General features: G+C 38.6%; 1 protein-coding gene and 1 long non-coding RNA gene across 4 annotated transcripts in view; one reads left to right on the top strand and one right to left on the bottom strand.

Moving 5' to 3' along the window:
• LOC120525201 overlaps nt 1-18,915 on the top strand; it is a 139,350-nt gene that overhangs the window by 67,806 nt on the left and 52,629 nt on the right. The window lies entirely within an intron of this gene.
• The window catches only part of LOC120525198 (innate immunity activator protein-like), a 47,095-nt gene continuing 37,051 nt past the window's right edge, over nt 8,872-18,915 (bottom strand). For all 3 annotated transcript variants that reach the window (XM_039747306.1, XM_039747308.1, XM_039747307.1), the window contains exon 10: nt 8,872-13,326. In XM_039747306.1, coding sequence (XP_039603240.1) covers nt 13,234-13,326 — 93 coding nt within the window. In that variant the 3' untranslated portion in view covers nt 8,872-13,233. The remainder of the gene's footprint in view (nt 13,327-18,915) is intronic.

Here is an 18,915-nt window from a genome sequence, read left to right on the forward strand (position 1 = left end):
TGCTGGGCTATGTACTATGTAGAAAGGAGGTGAAGCATGTAACTTCTACGATGCAAGGGAGCAAGATGTGACCTGTGAAGGTAAAACCTTGAAGAGAGATACAAAAGAGCAAAAGGACAGTCAGCAAGCAGATATTCAGAACTTCACGTGTGGTTGAGCTTAAGGATGAGTCAAGGAGGAGAGAAGTCACAACACCCACTGGATCCCAAGACAAATGTTTCACCTACTGTTCAACTTTGATCCAGGATGCCCTTCTCTAGCTCAAGTGTAAAGTTGTCATCTTCAGGAACCATCAGAGTTCCTCCTTTTGCAAGATTTAGATGTGAAATTAGCCGACTGGCCACAAGAGGGAAGCAGAACGTTCTGTGAAAAGGAAATCCTCCAAGAGGACTTTGGTAGTTCGACTGCATGCGTCACAACTGGATGAGTGACAAGAAACGCAAATGTGAACTTTAAGGGCACCGATCAGCACCGCAAACTCACAGGTCCCAAGATCAAAACAGGAGGCAGTCATCACCTCTGGGAGTTTGTGTCCCAACACTCAATGATGCGCTGGCTAAGTTAATGGGGACCTCTGAATGGGAGTGAAGTGCCCTCTGCCAAGGACTGGCACACCCTGCAGCGTTGGCTCCTGTCCTGCAACTGATGTTGCCAGGATAGGATTGTGAGACGCCATAGCTCAAAAGTGGCTGAAGTACAAAGAGAATATAAAATCTGTCCATAAAAAGTTTTAGAAGTTTTCACATTTTTTGTTCTACAACATACAATCACAGTGGCTATAATTTGCCTTTGACACGGCTCTTTAATATCAATGTGCAAATCGGTATACGTTATGAATATAAAACATAAGATGACTGATCACACGAGTATTTGTCCCGTTTAATATGACACATCTAAATCACCACTGGAGCAGCCAATTTGTTTTAGAAGTCCCAGGATGATTTCATTGGAGATGACGTGTCTGGGGGGGTCCGTTGTGTGTTGTTCAAAGCACCTTATCTGGAAGGTCCAACTTGTAGTGAGTCAGTATGGCGGCCTAACCTTCTAGAACACTCCAAGCAACTCCGCAAGAAGGATACTGAAAAGCACAAGTCAGGGAAATGAATAGGCCTTGAAGCTAAAGCAGTCGTTAAGAACTGAAAATCTGTCTAGAGGAAGCCATTCACAAAATGGGAGTGATCGTGCGAGACGGCGAGGAGTGAGGGAGGTTACCAAGAGATCTATGGCGGAGTTACAAGCTACAGTTGCAAAGACTGGAGAGGCTGTGCAGATGTGACGGTGCAGGTTAGCTCCACACTCCCACCATTGTTTGGTACCGTCAATACCGTAACTGACGTGAGCCTAGCAGGTGAGGACACATACAGTACGTCCAGACTAGGGCTGGGTGCGTAAAGTGCTCAGTGCTTTTATTCAAAACCAAAGAAGACAGTGTTCGGAATCGTAGTGCAGCAAATGTTCATTCGATAAACAAAGTGCCATTGGAGGTTAAAAACAGTCAATAAATATTCCACAAGACAAGGTTAAAAATCATGCAAGGAGCTGTCCTCTAAACTCCCCAAGCCCTGGTGCATCCCTTTAAAAACCGCCATCTCTATTCAGATCTTGCAGCTTGGCAAGATGTCATCCAACAGGCGCAGACAACCTTCTGATCCTGCTTGTGTCCCCGACCCCGCTGCCCATCCCATGAAGTGCCACGGGGCACTTCTTTGACTCCTGCTGCCTTTCCCTGCCCTCGTAGGGTTAGCCCCCTTTTCAGTGCCAGCCACTCTCTCCATCCCCCGGGACTTCATTCCCAATCCGCCTGCTTCCTTTCCGTCACACTGGCTCTCTCATTTCTTTTTTTGTTAACCTTCATCCTTTCTCTGTCTCACCTTTCATCTCCCCCTCTGCCGTCTACGCCCTTCTTTATCGCCCTGTCTAACTGGATGCGGGTGCGACACACCGCTCCACCCGAGGCACGATTGAGGCGCCCGACTGATCTGCCGATCTCCGCACGTGGCGCAGTCGACCAAGTATCCCATTTAACACAGCGAGTGAAATGCGCTCGCACACAACCACACCCGATTCTAAGCCTGCATGCTACACAGCACAAAATGATTTCTTTAAAGAGTCTCCCAGTGCCACGAACCGTTCATCACAACAGACAACAACTGTCGGCCAGGCGCTTCACCAGTCACAGCATTATGGGGGAACGGCCAAGAGAAGAAACGCCAATGACATTTTGGCTGGAGTTTAGCAGAAGGCCCAGGGGAGACTCTGAAGTCCACTGAAAGAGGGCTCAGTGGCCTGAAGAGACCAAAATTGAACTTTGTTATTTATCAGACCAAAGGCCATTTTGGTGTAAAACTGGGGGGTCCAACTCCGGTCCTGGTGGGCCGCAGAGGCTGCAGGTTTTCATTCTACCCATCTTCTTAATTAGTGAGCCGTTTTTTGCTGCTGATTAACGTGTCTTGCCTGAGTTTTAATTGACGTGACTCAGACCCTTTAGTTGTTTCTTTTTTCCTTACAAACAATAATGAGACACAAAATAAGTTGCCACGTGACCAGCTAACCTGAAAATAAAGAAAGGTGACGGTCTCGGTCGTGTTGGTCTGCTCTTGATGGCGGTCTTAGAAAAAAACAGCTGAAAGAAACAGATAAATTATGTGCCTCTCAAGAACAAACAGAGGTGTGAAAACGAGGCATTTAGTCTTCTCTAAACTGCCGAAACATTAAAGTACGGGTGTTGAACTCCAGTGGCTACAGGTTTTCATTCTAACCATCTTCTTCATTACTGCCCAGTTCTTTGCTGCTGATTAACTTCTTTTCTTAGTTGTAATTAACTTGACTCAAGCCCCTTAGTCGTACTTTTCCTTAATTAGCAGCCAAACAATAATGAGACACAAAACAAGCCGTCACATGACCAGCTCACCTGTGCCCGTCTCACAATATCTTTATATTTAATACCCTACCGCGGCTGTCCGTTTGTCTGGCCAGGATTTTAAATCACCTGTAGCTGACCTATTGACCTGAAATTTGGTACATTTATACTACGTGACGTCTGCTATCCGCTTTCAGCCTGATGATTGACTCCAAGGTTATTCCTCTTTTTATTTTATTTTATTGTAGAATCAACTCTCAGCAGCATCTAGCAGGGTGGCCATGCAGCACATGCGTACGGGCACCATTTTCATTCCCTACCACCTTCGCCGTCACTTCCCCTACCTCTTCATATCTTAAATCATTCTTGAGGCAGCTCGAAGACTTAAGTGCCAGCTTAAGTCAAAAATTAAAGAAAATGTACTAAGTAATTGCAACACAAAACTCTGACTCAATCAGTTTTAATAAGAAAAGATGCGGACTAAAGAGAAGCGGTGGGCCGCTAGGGTGGAGAAAAGACGAGCTGCTCAGGAAGCAGCAAGCGCATCAACCTCTGAGCAAACGAATGGTAAACGTGCAGAGAAAGAGGAGGAGAACTAGGAATGCTCAAGTCAAGTGTAACGTTCAGTGGGCAGTTACTGGTCTGAAAATAAAGAAAGGTGATGGTCTTGGTAAGTTTCATCTCTCGTGTCACCAAAACATCTTGATGGTGGTCTTAGAAAAAAAACAGAAAATCGGTCTATTGTGGCAGAAGGAGAGCAGCAACAAGTCATAATATTCAGTAACAGCTTTAATTAACAGCAAGAATTGGCTTCTTATTAAGAAACAGGTTGGAGTGAAATTAGCTGGAGTTTGACGTTCCCATTTAGCTGGCTCGTTTCAGGTCTCATTTCTGTTTGGCTGCCATTTAATGAAGAGACTAATCAATTCAGAGGACTGAAGCCTTAAAAACAGGGCTATTAAAATGAAGGCAAAAGGAGTTAAGTAGCAGTGAAAACTGGTCAATGATTAGGAAAAGGATTAGAATGAAAACCTGCAGCCACTGCGGGCCCACCAGGACCGGAGTCGGAAACCCCTGGTGTAAAACAAACACTGCATATCATCAAAAACACACCATCTCCGCCATGAAGCCTGGTTGTGGATGCTTCACGCTGTGTGGATTCCTCCCTGCATCAGACTTGGGAGGGTAAGATGGGTGCAGCAAAACAGAGGGACATCCAGGAGGAAAACCTGAGGAAGTTTGTAAGGGAGAAGATCTGGTTGCGAGTAAGACAATGAATGACACAAAGCATACAGCCAAAGCTACACAGCAATGTTAATTAACGCCCTGAAGTAGAAAGAGCAGAGTCCACACCTCAGCACAACCGAGAGGCTCTGGCTGCACTGATCCCTCGCAATCCCCCACGCAGTCTAAACAGAGAAAAATGTCCAGATGTGCAAAGCCGATCGAAACGTGGGCTGCCAAAGGTGCACCTACTGTACTGCATGCGGACTACTACGTGATTTTCAGTTTTAGATTTGTAACAAACTTGGATCAGTCTTTTGAAATTTGTTTTCATTTTGACACCTAACCCTACTTTGCAATGGATTGGAGTCAAAAAGCCGAATTGTTGTAAATTCAGTGCCGTAAAGCATGAAGTCCAAAGGGCTGAGCCCTTTTTATAGGTGCTGTATACTCGCTAATCAGGCTGCCAGACAGTGGACTGTACTCTGAACCCCTGACGATGATGGCTCTATAAACCTGAAAGTCGGCAGGATTTACATCAGTTCATTATCACTTTGACACTAAATAGTATTTTTTTTTTTTGATGATGCAGTCAAAATGGCTAATTAAATCCACTGGGAAATCAACTTTGCAAAGCAATAAAACATGAAAATGTTGCACCTTCTACAGGCAACGCACTTTTAAGCAGCACAGTCTTTATCCAGGTCGGCCACGGCACCCATTTTTTTTATTTACATTACGTTCTTAATCAGAAAGCCTGTCACTTAGATGGCTAATTCTTGCCCAGTGTCTCTTCTATGTGGACACCTACAGAAGTTTGTACCTGTAAAATGAAGTCTTTGGAGATGCAAACACAAAGGGAACATGGAAACCGTTCATGGAGTTAAGTGGCGCCTCATTTCATGTCTATTTAGTGAAATTCACTGAATGAGCCATTAGAAGCCGAGTAAGTTTACAATGTTATGAAAGTGCATTGACAAGAACTAAAATGGCACCCGCGTCGGGTAACGTGGGTTTAAAATTAAAAAAGTAAAAAAGAGCCCTCATCACAACCTCGACAACGCAGTCACATAACCAGTACCACAATGTCACAAAAATAATGAAAGACAAGACGGTGAAAGGCTTAAAACATAACCGAACTGAACCCAATAGAATGCAGGAAGACGCGCAGAGAACTGCATGTGTGAGGTAACCCAGAAGACGCAGGGGGATATTCAAAGCAGAAGTCACAGTCAGTGAGGAAATGGACTCCACCTGCACGCAGCTTGTGAGGTCAGAAAGCATCCATCTAGTAGGCAGCACTGGGCGGACTGTGCTTATCACGTTAAAAGAATGAAGAGAGAATTATACAATCACGGTGGGCGTCTTTAAATAAAAACTAAACTCGGGATATTCTCAGATCTGCTTAACTCAGTTTAGGGTCACAGGGGACCCAGAAACACAGAGAGTAAGGCATTATAACCTATCATGCCCAACCACAAATCACCAATCAACCTAACTGAACACCTTTAGGGATGTCCAAGAAAACCTATGTAGATAACCACGAACATCTGTGTTCGCAGGATTACAACAGCACTAACTACTGCACCACCCGGCTGTTCACATCCCAATTCAGAAATACTGTGTTCAATATTAATATTCCTAATGAAGGTAAAGACAAAGAAGTCTTAAATCACAGAAGCAGTCTGGGTAGTATAGAGAGCTGTGAGGCACCAGAAGCGAACTACCTGCTATAAAATATGAAGGAGTAGCTTGTCCTTTGTGTCAGGTTTCAAGTCTTAGAGCCTAGAAGTGCAAACTGACAGAAGGTGCAATCCACACTGAAAAGGAAAGAAATGGAAAATCTACACTAGGAATCTGAAAAGAAACCGAGCCACCTTGAATCATCAAGAGTAACACGTTAATGAAGGAACTGCAGGCATGGTGACCCCTGGGGATGAAGATGAAGGGACCTTGCAGTACACTTTACTGTCACATGTACAGGCAAATAAAAGTGGCATCTGCAACAAACCACAAAACACTCCTCCTTGTGACAAATGTTTTATTACAAGATTTTAAACATACAATATTAGTATATTACTTCCATGTAAATCAGCAGCAAAGAGGTTATACAAAACAAACCTGTACAACAAATAATTTAATATATTAAAAATACATACACAGCTCTGATCAAACAGTTTTACAAGTTAATTGTAGAAGGCAGATAAAACTAGAAAAGCATCTGCTGAATTGACAGCAGCAGCAACTACTCAAGGAGCTCGGCCACCGGGGCTTGACAAACATGGGAGGACGACAGGGCTCGAAAGCGAATGTGTATCAGTATGGTTTGGCTGCAGTTTTACAACGGAGACCGACGCAAAGACGAACTGACATCTAAAGCTACACACATTTTGTAAGCACACTTGTGGAAGAACACCAGACACTGTCCAAAGTCTGCCAAGTCACTTAAAGGAATACTTCCACCCAGAGAACCTTGTGGTTTGTACTGATGGCCGAGAAGACATTTTGAGGTCATGTTTTCATGAGATAAACTTTGATAGAAAAGGGGACCACGGTGACCAACACAAACAATACCAAAAAGTCCATGAAGAAGAAAAAAATAAATAAATAAATCATCCATTACTCGTGTTGCATAATCCACATATGAAGTTATAATGTCATGTGCTCACAACATCAAAACACGTGCCTTTACTAAAATATTGTTAAAGTAAACATTAAGGCCATTACAATAACATACGCTAGAACAGTAGTACATAAACATTAGTAGGAACAGTCTATATTAAATAGCAAGGGACCCTGACCTCATTCTGTTTCTTGTCTTAATTTTTTTTGTCAAAAATATTTTTGCAAGAAGCCTAAAGTAAAATAATAATAAAAATAAAATAGAAACGTATATGACAACACAGTAAGTATAATTAATATTGCCTTAGTGTAAACCTTTGTAACAATCTGTAAGACACAATATCTGAAGAAGATATTTAGGTAAAGTTTTCTATTTTTTTACCTCATGAAATTTTTCTATATAATTTCATTACAGACAAAATTTCTTGTAAATATTCTGTCTGAGTCTGGTAACAGTTTGCCTTGTTCAGGAATCTCTACAACCTTCACGACAATATCTGGAAAACTTCTAACTCTTGATAATGCAACATAAAACTGACCGTGGCTGAATACTGGTTCTGGCAAGTAAATGCCAACTTTCTCTTCCGAGTCTTTCGCTTTTAGCGTTTTTCTGACGCTCATTTTCTTTTTCTTCAATCAATCTATTTGCTCGTATTTTTCTTTGTCTTTCAGCCTTTCTTTTGTTGATATTTACTTGTTGAGCTGACCGTTCTTCCAGGAGATGTTACTTATATAGGATTTGATTGTTTGTGTCTTTTGTCCTACTTGACGTGTCGTTTTTTTTTGGGTGGCATGTTGTTAGTAGATACGTCCGTAATATTTTCTCTCGCAGTAATACTGGCTTGTTTGCGGCTGTAATATGCGTCACTGTATTGCGTGTCTTTAATTTTCTCTCGCAGTAAAACTGGTTTGTATTTCCATAAAATGCCTGTAATTTTCTCTGACAGTAATACTGGCTTTGTTGTTTGTAATATGACTTTAATTTTCTGTCACAACAGTGGGCAATCAGCAGAGTGTCCCCAGCAACTGATGTAATATGTGTGGCGTGCAGCTGATAATCGTGTCTGTGGCGTCTCCCCAGCAAGTATTCTAACCTGTGGTGGCGTGGAGCGGACTATTGCATGTGTGGCATTTTATGTGCGCGGTTGCGACTACCCAATCAGCACTCTCCCCAGCAATGATGTCCTTCATTTGCTTATCATGCGCGGCCGCGGCAAGGCTATTCACTGTGTGCCCAGCTTCCAGTGTGTGTGTGTGTGTGTGTGTGTGTTCACAGTGCCGTGCGCATGGGCAGGGCACGGTGCGGCCCCACGCATGCGCACTTCACCAGAAGACATACACACACGGACACCTGGACGCACACAGGGGTTTTATTAAAGAGGTGAAGTCATTTCCATAAAATGATCTTGTGCATGAAAATGTAAAGCGCTCAGAGCATTTGAAGTGAAAACCCGCCTCCTGGCCTCATTCATTGGTCAGGAGGCCAGCCCAGTAACAGCTTATTTATTGGTCAACACTGCACTTTGTGTGATATCAACAAAAAGATGTGCACTGAGAGACATGAAAAAGTAAAGATTAAACACATTAGGAAGAGAATGTGCCTCGGAGTTGTGCCTTTCCAAGCTGAAGGACGACTCCACCATGCAGTGTCACAGACTGCCACTAAATAACCTAAAGCTGAATACAAATGTACTGGACACAGGGGTAGAATTCAAATGCCTGGTTGCATTTGTGATATTGTTCGCTGTTGTTTGTCTCCATTCTGCATAAAATCTCGAGTTAGCAATTTTTCTCTCCCCTCATTACAAACTACATGAGGTAAGTAACAGATTAAAAATAATAATATATACACACATACATGGGTGGAGTATTCCTTTAAATGAATGGACAGAGAGGTCAGTCTGCTCTTAGTGTTTACATAATATTGTCAAAAAGACTTCAGTCTATTTTAATTTGACATAATTACATCTTTTTGTTTAAATGTAATGCTATTGTATGATTTGTGCCTGCTGTATCACAGGACCAGATACTTCATATTGTATTGTAGGTAATTAAAAGAGAATGACGGTAGAGCACTATTAAGTCATAAAATCTTTATAAAGGAGAATGCAACAATTACACCCAAACCCAGTCATTCCCCAAACACAAACATACCAGATATGTGCCCTCTTTTAAGATGTGCGTGTTAATGCAAGTATCGGCAAAGGAAAAAAATCAATAAACGTCACTCATAAAACTGGAGAAAAATATTCAAGTAGTATTATTAATGGCTGGTGGAAGGTGCTCTTCAAGAATATAATGCAGCAAAAGCAAGAGGAGTTAGTAAAGAAACCCCTGATAAACATTAGAACCCATGTTTGCGTTCATGTGGTGGAGTTGATGACATGAAAAGCAGTACGAGTGGAATGAGAGTTAATAAAACGAGGATAAGTGGAGGTGACAATCAAAGGTGGGGGTTTATTTGGACCTCTGGTGCTCATTTCCTCATGATGCCTGTCCAAAGGAAATATTTTTGATGTCACTTAGAGCGAGTATAGTGTGCTCTCAGCAGAATTTATGGAAGTTTATTGTTAATGCAGACACTGACCCAAGTGACACCCTGGCTACCTATGTAGAGGTTAAGACAGGCAATACAACACATTATTTTTTTCTAATACATTTTCTGAATATTAATTAATCTTGACAGGAGCTTAGAGTATCACTATTTCTCTTAGAATTTTTTTTATAAATACACTGCACTTTGCCTTTCTCAGAGGGGGAAAAACCAACATCAACCCAAACTAGCATCACATCCTCTTGGTTTAAAAGGCCAAAAATTTGTCAAAATCTTCAGTATTTAAGAATGTTTCAGAAAATGTGGCTTTTTACAGTTTCTTATTGTAGATTTGCTAGAAACTATTTTAATCCCTGAACTGTCAAAACAAAATATTAGTCCATATCTTATATACATAGTTCAGTAGAAATATGTTGATAGATATCTACCATTGGAGATGAATCCTAAAGACATGTTCAGCTACTAGTTAGCAATGTTTAATTAGATTCTTACTTGTGAGCACAATGAGCTCCATGTTTTTTGACTCATATTTCTAGCTGCTGTGTGTTATTCACTTCTGCCTGTTCTCCAGACCCAGTTTACTATCATGGGGTCATGGGTACTCCAGTCTAGCATGGCAGCACTGGGCACAAGCTCTGGATGGGATGGCAGCTGATTAAGAGCTGCTTCATTTGATCATAGCAGGTCACTTTAGAGTCGCTGATTAGCCTAACAGGCATATTTTTGGAGGAAGTAAGGAAAATACTGAAACATCCATAAAAACACCACATGAAATCTACCAAGACACTGACCTCCCAGCGAGAGACAGCGGCACTAATGCTGCAACACCACATTTCCTCTTTTGTAAACTACTAGCAGTTTTTAAGGTTTAGCCATTTTAGTCTTTACTCAATAATAAAGGAGTTTCCTTTCCTTGCTGTCTCTTTACAAATACTGAACTTTAAACAATGATAGTTCAATATTAAATTCTGGAACACCTGCTTATGAATAATCATTCCATCCATACTGTTATTTTATGGAATGGATAAATGACACAAACAAACAGATATATTAAACAATAAATATTGCTTTATTTACTTAGAGCTCTCTCCATTTGATGAGGAAAAAACATACTGTAGTTCTTAGTTATTTGGAAGGCTTTGAAACATATTGTAATGAGTTGAGCCACCCCTTAATGGGCTGGGCAACTAACAAGTCAATTCTTCTTTTCTTGAAATCACTAGGCCACACCACCTGACCCTTTAAAACCATATTAAATGTGTTTTAGACATTAGGCTGTAAACCACAATATTGTGAGCTAATTTCTATCCACCAGTTCTGTGGGGGATGCTGAAAAAGCTAATATGCAGCCTGCCAGTCCTCGTGCTACAGAAATATCCGAAGAGCTGTACCATTGTGATATTTGGGTTACTCATGACCAAAATGAGTAAGTAAATAAATAAATAAATAGACAGATGGGTGTAGATATCCCATAGCTACAGTATATATTATTACACAATGTGGAAACAAAACAGCATTGTGACTACATAATGAAAATCCAAGTTTTTAAACAGTTTTTTTTTCTTTTCTTCCATAGAAACATAGAAATGAACCAGTGCTACTATAATATCTCTATAAACACAATAAAATTCATTACTGCACATCAGCACATGAATCATAAGGTCACTTCAATACATGTAAGACAACTTCCTGGACAGTGTTAAATAGGAACCAAGAAATCACAGTTGCTTGGATGTTAAGGATTGTGAAAATGTAATTTCACAGTGCAACTGAGTTTTGCCTAGGATTCAAATCAGTATTACCTCAGAGCATTCAGATGAAAATGTATTTAGACATGGATTACCTGCAGTATTTTCAAAATCAGTTTTGAGGAGTTAATTCAATGAAAGTACCAGCAAAACATTTTAAAAGCGTGTAAAGCAATTCTGCATAAAATAACTCTCTACTTTTCAATCTTGGTCTTTTAGATTCTTGTCATGAAAAAAAAAAACCTAAAAAGTATTCTATATCTTAAATCTAAATGTAAAAAATTACAGTTATGTGACAAACATCTACTCAGTTCTTAGAGATGGTTGCCTTTTACAAAATAAATATAAAAATAAATTTACTAGCAACACTTGGTGTTCAGAAATTCACTTAAGGTCATTGGATTTTAATATAAAATAACCATTTTAAACTGAATTAGTTTACGGCCCCATGTTTGCCTGGAAAAGCATTCCAAAGCAAATGGAGAATCACATTGCAAGCTGATATGATTTCCATCCAAACTTCTAATCAAAAGAAAATGATCGATTTAAATTAAACTTCCTCTCTATTCATTCTCACAAAATAGCAAATGTGTCTTTTGTTAATTTGGACTTTATATATTATTGCAAAAGGATGTAAACTAAACTAAAAAAGCAATCCAGACGATACTGCTACTCTTCCCTACAATCACTTACTTTGCTTATTTAATAACTTTAGTATATTTATTGTAGAATGTTGTAAGTGCAAATAAAAATACTTTGCATAAGGGCAGCTGATTTCTTTTTAAGTTATTTATGCATTACCTTCTTATACATCAACGCCTACATAAAAACAGTTGTTTATCATATGTATGTTGCTATTAAAATATTAACAAAGAAACAGATGCAAAATCTTGCAGTTTAGGTCAAATATACCTACTGTGGGTTAAACTGTACATTTTACAAAGTCTCCTGCAAAGTATTAAATTCCAGTACTAAACTTAATTGAACAATTTTAGTTAAACAGAGAGATTAAAATATCTAAGAATAGGTTTCATATTTCCACCAGGATATCAAGGGGAATTTTTAATGCTCAATATCTGAAAATACTGATCTGGAAAAAAAATAAATCCTACTATATGACTTTGTCATATTGTACTGCAACACTTTAAGGCAAATATAACATGAAATGAATTGTAAAAAAAGAAATTGAATTAAGAAATTGGTGGCCTATCCTAGCAGCAAAATATGAAAGCAGTGACAAAAAATGAATAAAGTGCCAATCTATGATGTGACACCGTCACACATACATGTCCCTTTAGGATATGGAAGGCAAATGAAGGAAAATATTTCACATTTAGAAAATTAAGGAAAAAATGAGTGGATTACTAGACATAAATTTGGAATCTGTCAAGAGTATGATGATAGACATATGCATACTTTATGTGCATGAGGGAAAACAGGTTAGTGATCCATTCATGGTTTTCAACTTGGATTAAGTGAGACAAAGATTTTCCCCCTAACCCAAGTCCCGCCCACTTCCCAAGGTGTGAGTGGAATGATCGTACGCCATACTTTTGTCCTACATGGCCTCAGGGTGGGTAAACACATCTGTAAATGGAGTGAATTTTACCCACACACAGCAGTTTGTCATGACCTACAAAATGTTACTTCCTGAAGTTTTCAGTTTAATAATAATAAATGAAAATCTTCTTGGGTTTTGTCATATGTCAGGGTTATATACAACACCAACAGATCTACCCTCTCAAAGTACAGTAAATTCTATTTTAACTGCTGCCATACTATTACAATTTTCTAACTTTGCCCTCAACCCCCACTACATTTTTGTACCGTCCCAAAAAGAAGAATTAGAAGTGTAGTGCACAGCCACAAAGACATCATTTCTTCCCACTTTAGATGTGCCAAACTGTCCTAATGATTTGGCCTGGCCTGCCAGGTTGTTCTTGTAGCTGTACTTCAAGTGCTGTATGATGTGTCACTAAGCAATGATCAACGCTGGAACCATCATCTGTTATCTCCATCACAAATAGCTACAATTCCATGTTATTGCAAAGTTTTTTGCTCAAACATCTATTCAAGTTGTGGTGATCAAGAAAATTAAGGATAGCAAAAGTTTCTTCCTTTAATTTGAGATCTCCAACCTAAACAGTAAACAATGAAAGTACTGAATTTACAGAATGATGTCAGACAACATGACCCAGGGAGAAATCCACCACATCCACCTTTTGCTACACCTGACTGACAATTTCAGCGTCTTCTTCCTCATACCACTGGATTGGTGTGCCATCTGGGGCTCTGTGCAAGATTAATCTCTGTGGAATCTGCAACAAAAGAGAAATCAGAACTGTTAAGCATCACCAGCTTGTACAGGTTTGACAAGAGAAACCTAGTGCATTATTGTAAAGTACATTGTTCACCTAGTAAAAATAAATGAGAAAACAAGCTGCACTGAAATCATTTTACTAAATTACATAACTTCAGCTACCTCTTGCACAAACCATTCTTACAGCTAGTTGTCTTGTAGATGGTATCAAAGTATCAAAACCCAGAAAAGGAGATTAAAAAAAACGTTCAGCCTCCCCAAGAGGGACGTGTCACAAATATGCAGGACATTTCAATTGTGTGACTAGTAATCCAAAAGTGGTTCCATCATATTTTATATTTTAAAATATGCAATATAATTGGTGCTAAAGACGATAAATAAGATCTATGACAGTTTAAAACATTTTTGGTCAAATATTAAATCTTGATATCATTCTTTAACAGAATTTGAATGGTAAGTAAAGTAGGTGCCACCACCTCTGTTGAATGAACCCCAATAAGAGACCTGATGTAAATAGAGGATTTGCTTTTTTTTTTTTTTAATATAAGTAAACTTAAGAAAAATGAGTTTGAAAGGGAACTGAACTAAAAGTGACTGGTAAAACCTACTCTATGGTACGTGGTAATATACTCCATTACAAAGATGGCTGCTACAGCCTCCAAGTCCAAAGAGGTGTTAACACTACAGAAAGGCTGGCTTAAAATTAAAAAAAAAAAAAGATCAACCATGTACGCAAATCTGTACTTCCCAAACTTTGACTGCAGATGAGGAGATGGGCTTTAGTACTAAAAGATGTTTAGTACAGGACTGCAAACTACACTGAAATGGGCGTTTCTTTGCTTTCAATCTTGCAAGTAGTACAGTTATTATAATGCTTGTGGCTATCAATTTAAAAATGTGTTTGAAAAAAACATGTGCCATGACAACCTGGCTCAGTTGATTACTGCCTATTAGATAATTACTTATTATGCAAGACAGCTGCTGCAACATTTTGTTTAGCTGCTTAACATGTATTTTTGGAAATACTGAGAGATGGACACAAATGGATAATGTTAAAGAATTTCCTTGGCAATGATGAATTTACAGTTATTGGTTTAAAACACTTCACATTGTTTCTGTAAAACAAAGAAATGAATCCACTAGTCAACTGTCATAATCACCAAGTGGCATAAAGAAGTATTCATTACATTTACATTTAATTTATTTGGCTGACGTCTTTATCCAAGGCGACTTACAACATTTATGATATAACTGGTTACATTTCTTTTGGTTTTTCCCACTGTGTGACTTGCTCATGGTCACACAGCATCAGTAGCAGGATTTGAACCCAGGATTAACTTTAGCCTTTGAAAAATCAAGAGTGAGCAAGTTGGGATTTTTATTTTAAACCAGCAACCATGACCCTGTATTACTTTAACCAGATTTGAAATACATTTTCTACCCTTAAAAATTAAGATCTGAAACACACTTTAAAACCAAACCTTTTCACTAGGATATTTTGTAAAGTCAAATAAAATTTTACTTTTAAGAGATTACAATTTGAACAATTGTGTTCCTCACAAAGAAAAGTTAAAGAACTCAAGCATGACTGGGTGCATATCCTTTTGAAGTGCCATCAATTAATTCACTCTGAAAAGAAATCACAGAACAACTGCCGAAACTCCCGCTAAACAAACATCTCCAGCTGCTATGCAGTCAACCAGCCTGAGGCTAAATGAGAAACAAACAGAACAAGGGAGGCATGAAGTGGTTAGTCACTGCTGTGACCTCAAAACGAGTCACTTGCACCATTCACTTAATGGGTCACTAATAGGCCAGCAGCAAAGCCAACCAGTCCACTAACGTGTTTATTCCCTATAAAGTGTTGGTCCCCAATCAGAGGGAAATGTTGAAAGATGTCTACCATGTCAAAATTTGGAGTTTACACCCACATGAGACTTTGATTAATGTCTTAGTTAACTTAGTCGCATAATAAAGGAGGTGGTAGAAAGCTACTTCCTTATCATTCATTCTTCAATAAAGCACTGAATTTCAATTCAGTCTTTTAAAAACCATACTTTTCTCTACTTCCTATCTTATTGCTTTATTCATGGTGACAGAAGTTTATAACTACATACAAAAAACACCTTTTCAAAGGGTATTCCATATCAGCCTGGGGAAGGATCTGAGAAATAAATATTAAATGATCCATCTTTTTTTTTTTTTTTTTAAATTTAAAAAATCTAATCTAATTTTAGGGAGTCCCTTAGTAACAAAGGACAATATATATATATATATATATATATATATATATATATATATATATATATATATATATATATATATATATATATATATATATATCAGAACTGTGAATACAGATTCCAGAAAATGTTTATTTTACATCTGAGACAATAAAATATTGACATTATAAAGGAATATGGCTAGATATACAATAGAAGTTTGGACAGCTGAAATGGAGGATTGCAATATTAAGTGAGAAATGCAACTGAATGCTTAGAACACAACACAATTGGGAAAAGCAGAATAAACACAACCAGTGCCACAAACAAATTTATACAGTTATAATAAAAGAAAATTACCGATAAGAAAGGGTTGTGTGGCCCAGCAAAGCTCACCAATCATGTCCACCTAATTTCTCTTAGGTTTTGAAGAACCCTAAAGTCTTGCTCTTTACCACACTCTTTTATAGAATTTCATGTGACGTTTAATTCTTTGTTTGAAGAAAAGCTCATGACATTTGTACAAAATTTACCTTAAAGATGTTCTCAGCTTTGTCCCTTTCTCTTGCTGAACTCAGTTTTTTTTTCTTCTTTATTTCGCCTTATACAATTTCTCATATTAGGAATTCGCTAGTTTTCACGTACCCCTTGGGGTTAGAGCGCAGGGTCAGCCATTGTACAGTGTCCCTGGAGCAATTGAAAGTTAAGGGCCTTGCTCAAGGGCCCAGCAGAGTAGGATCTCTTTTGGCAGTGACTCGAACTGGCAACCTTCGGGATACCAGCGCAGAGATCCTTAGCCTCAGAACCACCACTCCGCCCTTAAATTAGGGTTTAAAGTAATATCTTGGATGCACTACACCAGGTCTTTCATAATTTTAAAAATTCCAATTGTGTTACTTCTCAGTCTGTTTGCTTAAACTGGAAAAGCTCTGCTACTTCAGTCTCTCCTCATAGCTCACGCCTTTCAGTCCTTGAATTGGCCTAACTGCTGTTCTCCAGACTTTTTCCTAGTGTTGCTGTTTATTTTGGCAGACTGCAGACCAAAACTGTACACAGTACTCGAGATTAACCTTACCAGTTCATTATAATGTGCAAGCATAACATCATTCGAATTACACTCTACACAATGTAGAATATAAAACTTTGTTAGCCTTTTTAATGGCCTCTGTACACTGTTTGGAAGTTGATAATGACTAGTCCAACATGACTCCCAGGACCTTCTCTAGAGAGAACTTCACATGCTCCAAAGAGGACGTGTGGCTTTTTTACAAATCTCTTTAAATAAAATTACATTTTATATATTTATAGCATACATACATACGCAAAACGCATACACACACAGTTTTCTTTATCGAGATAGATAGATATAGATATCTATATATATCTATTTATATATATATACATATATACACACACACACACCTGGAGCCATCACCTAACTAAGCTCAAAGCTTGATTTAGTCTCCTTAACTAACCAACTCTTACCATGTTCTGAGAGGCTAATCTCTTAGCTGTCAAGGTCACAATATCCTATTCTAAAGTACCATAAGTCTTATTAAGAGCATTGAAGGTTTATTTTTACCCTTGCCTATAAGACTCCAGAACTATAGACTCCTAAACCAAATTATTTTCCCTTAGTTTCTCTTAATTATAATTCACTGCTGAATTGTATCCTTCAGTATGCAATTTTGTTATAGTTCACAATTTACCATCAATTAACACCTTAATTTCCTACAGTTTTTAAAGCAGTTCCCTTTTCTGAAGGGAATGAAATTGTCACTTTGTGCAACAATGGTAGCTAGTAACCCCTTCAACTCTCTAGCCGCAGTAAAGTATATATTTGTTGTTAGAGAAAAGGTGAAAACTTTATATTTAAAAAAAAAAAACACCACAAGAATGTTGCAAAGCACCATGCTGAACACCTAAATATAATACAATTTCTTTTACCACCTGGTAAAGTGCAACAGAATGTTAGGTTATGGTAATCCCGTTTTGTTTTTTTTTTTTAATGATCGCTATTCATGCGCTAGTGTCTCCATCGTAAAATGAAAAATGTAGTTCCACTGTTTCCATAGTATTTTATACAAATAAGAGACAGCCTCAACTCTCATGGTAAGAACACAATAAGTTAGTGCAGCCACCACACCTTTGGAAGTTTCTATGACTACTGGAATGATGCCAGCAAGATTAGCAAAACCGAAACACATCTGTCACATTATACTACTCTGGGTTCACCAAAGGGTTATAAGATGTACACTTCAAGCTGAGACTAGCAGTCCCTTTCTTCCTAGCAGATGCGAGCCTCTGCTTGTTCGAATTGCGTGTCCCTGCCCAAATGCCTAAAAGGTAAAAACAAAGGACTACGCACAGACAAGAAGAATCTTGCAAGTCATAACAGAGGTATACATAACCCCTGAACTGGGAGCTGCTGATGGGATTTTTGTTCAGGCAGAGCCTGACAGGCAGTAACTTTTAAAGATTAGAGTTTTTCCCGAGAGAGACAGAGAGAGAGAGAAAAAAGCAGAGGGAAAAAAGAAAATAGAGACAAGTCACAAGAGTAGGGGAAAGAGAGACTTGGAAATAATTTTAACATACTGTGATGCTCACAAGCCCATTAGCCAATTCAGGATCCCAGGGTAGAACCTATCTTAACATCAGTGGACATAAAACAGGAAACAGCCACTAGTCCAATACAGGGGTCACTCACAATAGGACTAGTTTAGAGACAACACGTAACCTAACCTGTACATCTTTACTCTTTAGGTATGGTGGAGTAGGAAACCCCAAACAGGAACAGGGAGAATGTTCAAACTCTAGGAATACTGAACAAATGAAAACGTTAACACACACACAAAAAAAAGCAAGCAAATTTCTTTGAAAGAATTGTGTTTACCTTCACTACTGGACAGGGTTGGGATGAAAAAGTAAAATGAGGAAATAAGGATATCATCTTGCAGTTTTCTGATTTTGACCCACTACAGATAATTACTTTAGCTCTAAGGTAAACCTTTAATAAAAAGAAAAGGGAACTTAAATCTGGTTAGCAGACGCTTTTGGTTTGCCTTCCATGAAAGAGATACTGTACTTCTCAATTACAGTGAGAAGTACTGCTTTTTCTGCAAAATCAGGAAAGAATGACTGTGTGAAAATTTATGTTTCCACATATGCCAACTGTTCAGACTCACTCAGATTAGATGGAGACAGTAAGTGAATCACAATATTAATCTCCTACGATATATATTCCAAAAGGAACTTGCTCAAAAACACACATAATTGGATATTTATTTGGATGTTTTATAGATAATTCTGTGTTAAGCTTGTATAAGAAAGAATTTAGTGTGGAGGTCAGAAGATGTATAGTGGTA

This window comes from Polypterus senegalus, chromosome 3 (assembly GCF_016835505.1).
Source record: "Polypterus senegalus isolate Bchr_013 chromosome 3, ASM1683550v1, whole genome shotgun sequence".
Classification (NCBI taxonomy): domain Eukaryota; kingdom Metazoa; phylum Chordata; class Cladistia; order Polypteriformes; family Polypteridae; genus Polypterus; species Polypterus senegalus.